Source organism: Gavialis gangeticus, unplaced genomic scaffold (assembly GCF_001723915.1).
Source record: "Gavialis gangeticus isolate Ggan-Ray unplaced genomic scaffold, GavGan_comp1, whole genome shotgun sequence".
NCBI lineage: Eukaryota > Metazoa > Chordata > Crocodylia > Gavialidae > Gavialis > Gavialis gangeticus.
Genome location: NW_017728968.1, coordinates 81,628 through 86,721, shown reverse-complemented (window position 1 = coordinate 86,721; position 5,094 = coordinate 81,628). Strand labels below are relative to the sequence as shown.

Below are 5,094 nucleotides of genomic sequence, written 5' to 3'. Positions count from 1 at the left end.
GCAGCGTCCCGTGCAGGAGCGTGGCTATGGGGGTCTAGGAACCAGCACTCACAGTTTGTCCCTGCGAGCAGCAGAGCAATCAGAGAGGGAAAACAACAGCAGATTAACGAGCAGTCCCACTGCTGGGGGGCAGAGGGTGGGGGAGAAGACAGCGCTCGCGCGTGGATCGGACGCAGGCGCCAGCCCCCCGCCGGGCGCAGGCAACTGGCAGCCAGAGCTCCCTTAGGCAGCGTGGGCTGGACACCCCTGGCCCGGCTCCGGTCAAGGGCAACGGACCCCCAACTCCTGCAGCGCCGGGGGCAGCGCGGCCCCCCTGGCATGCACTCGAACCAGGAAGGAGCAGGGGAACAGGGTGCATGGAGCTCTGAACCAGGGGGGCAGCTGGAAAGCCAAGTCCCCCACGGGGGCTGCGGGCAGCTCAGCCTGGGAGCGCCAGAGACCCTTCGTCTTTCACCCGGGGAGGGAACGCGCCTTTGTGTCCTGGCTGCAAAGGAGACTCGAGGGTGCTGTCCAGGCTCCCCTCGCCCCTTGGTTTCTACAGGGGAACCCCGAGTCCCGTGGGAGCCGCCCGGCCAAACAGGGACGTGTGGCGCCCAGGCTGGGTGCACTACAGCCACGGCTTTGCACGCTCCACGGGGCAGTGGCAAGCGCTGGGGACCCAATGCAGTCAGGTCAATGCCGACACCAGACGGTCAGGGTGGCACAGTATGCCTGGAGCCGCTGGTCATCACTCTGGAGCCACCCGGCTGGGGGCAAGGGTCCGGTTCTGCTGCTAACACTGGGGAGGGGGTCAATACCGGCTGCCCGGAGGGTTGCTGCCCCGAGGGGTCCCCGGCCCTGCTCTGCCCATGGGAGCTCAGCATGTCACCAGCTGCACCGCATGGCCTGCCTCCCAGCACCGCGTCCCGCCTGCCTGCCCCCGGGGACGCGGCGCCGGCTCACCTCTCGCAGACGCGGACAGTCCAGGCGGCGATGATCCAGGAGGAGATGCTGAAGACCAGGAGGACCGTGCCGGGGCAGATGGTCATGAGGGTCTTCATGACGAAGCGGGTGTTGAAGTTGATCTTGTTGAGGGCCCCGATGCTGCGGGACGAGGCGTCGGTGAAGAGCTTGCTGTGCAGCAGCATGACGCGCCCGATCAGGTAGAGCCGCAGGAACATGGGGATGGACAGGATGATGTCCACGTCGGCATCCGCCACCGAGGTGGTGTAGGTGAAGGCCAGGCGCGCCGTCCACGTGAAGAGGTACTGGCCCGGCACGGGGTGGATGGCACACACCAGCAGCTCCAGCGTGATGAAGAAGATCCGCTCGTAGGTCATGGCTATTCTCCAGTCGTCCGCCCCGTTGTCCACCATGAAGAGCTGTGGGGGGAGCGGAGGAGGTCGGTGAGAGGCCAGAGGAGGGACACGACACCCCCGCCTGGGACGCAGGAGCTCTGAGATCTGTCCCCAGCTTCCCAACCCCCTTGGGGTCTTCTACAGGCCAGACGGTCCAAGCTGCCCCTTGCACCACAGGGCCCTGATCCTGGCTGGGGACCCACTGGGGCCAGTGCAGCATGAGCAGCTGGTGCTCCCCCCATGGAGGGTGTGTGGGGGGTGAGTATGCAAATGAATGGCCCCACACCCTTCAAGAGCCTCGGCTAAGTGATGCGCCAATGGTCACCCAATGAGTTGGTGGCAGAGCAGGGTGCTCTCCTCCTGAGGCCAAGCTTGTGGGCACCAGGGGATGGAGAGAGCAGAGGAGGTGCAAAGAGACAGAGACAGGATGGATGCATGTCCTCTGCTCCCCATCCCTGCCAGCCAGGCGCACACGGTGACGACGCCAGCCCACGACAGTTTCCACGGGCAACGGCAGCGCCGCCGGGACTCTGCCGGGCTCCTCCCGGGCCTGGCTGGTGCTGGGAGCAGCAGCAGGATGCGAGCGGAGCCCACGGGAAGATGGATGCCTCTGCGGCATCAGCAACAGCTGGAGCTGCTGAGCTGAGTAATGAGCGCGCGCCTGCCCGGCCCGGAGTCGCCGCGCGCAGCTGCTTCTGCGCCAGCAGCCGTGGGCTGCGTCCCAGGCCCCAAGCGGGGATTTTCCATCCTCCTCGGTGGTCACCCAGGCTGCAGGCGGCTCAGCCCCCGGAGCCCCAGGGCGGCATGTGGGGGGCCGCGGCAGGGTCCCTTGACAGTCGTCCCATAGCAACTGCTCTCTGCGAGCCCCCACGGACCCATCGTCTCTGCTGCTTTGCACCTGGGGAGCCCTCAGACGGCAACACACCTGCATCCCAGGGGGGGCCGGGGGAAGGCACTGGTGCACCAGGACCCCTGAGCTGCGTCCACACTGCAAACACCCTAGGGGGTAGTGGTGGTGGTGGGGTTACAAGCCCATGGGAAAGGGGCCCCAGGGCCTGGATCCCAGGCACGATGGGCTTCACGGGGGATTTACAACTCAGGCAGGCCCAGGCTCAAAGGCAATGGAGACGGGGCAGCGAGAAGCCCCCTCGGCTACCCACTGGCTCCAGGCTGCAGCGCATGAGTTACAGACGCTGCGGGAAGGAAGTGGTCAGAAAGTTTTCCATTCGATTCTCTCAGCGCAGCCGCTTTGCTCTCAAACATCTCTCAAGCTCCTTTAGAAAGCCCCCAGACCGAAGTCCCGAGACTCGGCAGACACATATACAGCGGTGCCCAGCACCTCGTGCAACACGAGTCTGTGACCGGCCGGGGTCACTTGCTCTTCGGGGGAAATTCAGTATCTTATTGCAGCAGGACTCTGCTTGGAGTCCAGTAACTCTAGGTAGGAAAAAGCACCATGTAATTGTCCATAAATCCTCCTTAAATGGCTGGAAGCACCGTTCCAAGGGGCGTTCGTGGCATGGAAAGGAGCCAGCTTTAGAAAGCTCTGAGTCTGACGGTAATGGCCTGAGGAGCATTAAAAACCCAATTTCTGCAAACCCTCTACTCACAGGGCCCAATGCATTCACTTGCGGGGTGCCACAGCACCCTGGGGTGCCTTGAGATCCTTTCCAGGGTGCTGCGGGGTGTCACACACACATTGTGCTAGGCGTGCAAGCATGATTCACAGGAGAAGCCCAGGAATTTCCATGACCTTGCCTCTACATATAGACCCCACAGCCGTGTGACCCCAGATCCCAACGCCCTCAAGCTCCAGGTGAGATGGGAGCAAGGGCGGCCCCGATCCGGAGTCTGCCCCTGCCCACCGCAGGAGGATTTCCCCCCGGGTTTCACGCTGCCCCCAGCCTTGCCCGGGCCCCTCCCTGCCCCGCTGGGGGCCAGAGGAGCCACTCACCTGGATTTCCCTGGCATGGTACATGATGATGAGGCCCAGCAGGATGATGGTCGACAGGCTGATAAGGCATTTCAGTGCAAATGAGTATGACGACTCCTGTGAGACAGAGGGCAGCTGCGTTAGGCTGGGCTTCCCTGCCAGCCTCTCCCTCTGCCAACGCACCACGGAGAGCATCCCATTTCACAGATGGGGAAACTGAGGCACAGAGGCTCGCCCCAGGTCACACAGCGGATCCCAGCTCCCACGGATCCAAGCCGAGCTTCAGCTTCCTCCGCAGAGAGAGCTCAGGGGCTTCGGTGGGGCGAGGCCTGGCCAAGAGGGAGCTAAGCCACGGTGCCACTCAGATGCCACAGCATCCATTGCACCCGGGGGTGCGCTGACCAGGGGAAGGTCTCCACCCAGGGAGCCGAGGGCACAGCCCAGGCCTTCCCCAGCAACCTCCTGGCACCTGCTTCGACCCTCGTGACCACAGCATCGGGGCTTGGCAGCACCGGCGGGGATCGGTGCCCCATTCGTTGGCCACGGCAGGGAGGGAAGGAGCAGCCCCCGGCTCGGCACAGGGCAGGGGGCAGGAATCCCCACTGCAGCCCAGAGGAGAGGGGCAGGGACAGGGGCATGGGGAGATGGAGGCACACGCATGGGCCTGCGTAGGCCTGTTTCCCCATGTTCGTGCCCACACGAGACCGCTGACACTCCAGCCTCTGGGCCCAGGGATGCAGGCCAGCCGCCCCTTGGATGCTCTCAGCATCCCCTTCCCCAGCCGCCCCGTCGCACACCCACGCGTGGAGCTGCTCAGGCAGGTGCCTCCTCCCAGAGGGCGGCCGCTTGGGGGACACTTGCATGTGCAGACCCCGGGGTGATGCCACCCCGCAGCACCCCCCATGCAGCATGGCTGCGGCCCCAAGCCTGGGCACCCAGAGGTCCGGCGGGACCGGTGGCTGGCTCCAGCCTGGGACATCCCCACCGCAGCACCCGGTCCGTACCTTGGTGTAGACGCCCCAGGAGAGCTCCGTCTCGGTCACCATGACGACGATGCCGAACATCCCGAAAATGAGGGCGTAGTCGCTGAGGCGCTTGCGCTTCTCGAACAGGGCTCGCCGGTGGCCCAGCCGGTACCCGACGTTCTGGTTCTTGCGCTGCCGCCGGATCCGCTCCGCTCCCGCCGCCGCCTCCTCGTCGTCCTCGTCCTCCTCCCCGGCGTCCACGCTCGTGTCCGACACCTTGGCCTGCTCCGGCTTGGAGACCACGGCCTCCAGGCCGGCGCTGTGCAGGGTCTGCAGGGGCTGGGTCTCAGCCTCCAGCTCGGGGAGGTGGCGGGGGGAGGCGCTCAGGCTGCCCAGGGGCCGGACGACGCCTCCATTGTACTTGCAGCTGTTCATGGCTATCTCGGGGAAGGGGTTGGGCTCGCTGACGGCGCCCACGGAGCCAGCATGGTTCAGAGCCCACGAGCCGGCATGGACCTGCGGGGAGACAGCCGGGGTCAGGGCCACGCGCTCATCGCTGGAAGGAGTCGGGCTGGGCTCAGCTCGGGGCAGGGAGCACACGGCCATCCTCCATGGGCAAAGGAGCCCGCCCCAGAGCCCCGCTGGAATCAGGGGGGCTCAATTCAGCCCCACGCGGCAAGAGCCTGGAGCCTGCAGCAGAGAAGACATGCAATGGAGAACGTCCCCGCAGCCCCTGAGCCCGCACAGGCGGGAGGGACGCCACCCCGGACCCCAGAAAGCAGCAAAGGGATCCCACCGGTGTTGCAGGGGAGGTTTGGGGAGCACGGGGCAGGGCCCGGGAGGTGCAGAGGAGCCGGCG

The 5,094-nt window shown here is 65.6% G+C and overlaps 1 protein-coding gene across 1 annotated transcript in view; it reads right to left on the bottom strand.

Annotated features, from left to right (window-relative positions):
- The window catches only part of KCNN1 (potassium calcium-activated channel subfamily N member 1), a 17,386-nt gene extending 12,634 nt beyond the window's left edge, over positions 1-4,752 (bottom strand). The window contains exons 1-3 of the mRNA XM_019504471.1: positions 4,275-4,752; positions 3,292-3,387; positions 943-1,361 (exon numbers count right to left, since the gene is read on the bottom strand). Coding sequence (XP_019360016.1) covers positions 943-1,361; positions 3,292-3,387; positions 4,275-4,670 — 911 coding nt within the window. The 5' untranslated portion in view covers positions 4,671-4,752. The remainder of the gene's footprint in view (positions 1-942; positions 1,362-3,291; positions 3,388-4,274) is intronic.
- Between the last annotated feature and the right edge of the window lie 342 nt (positions 4,753-5,094).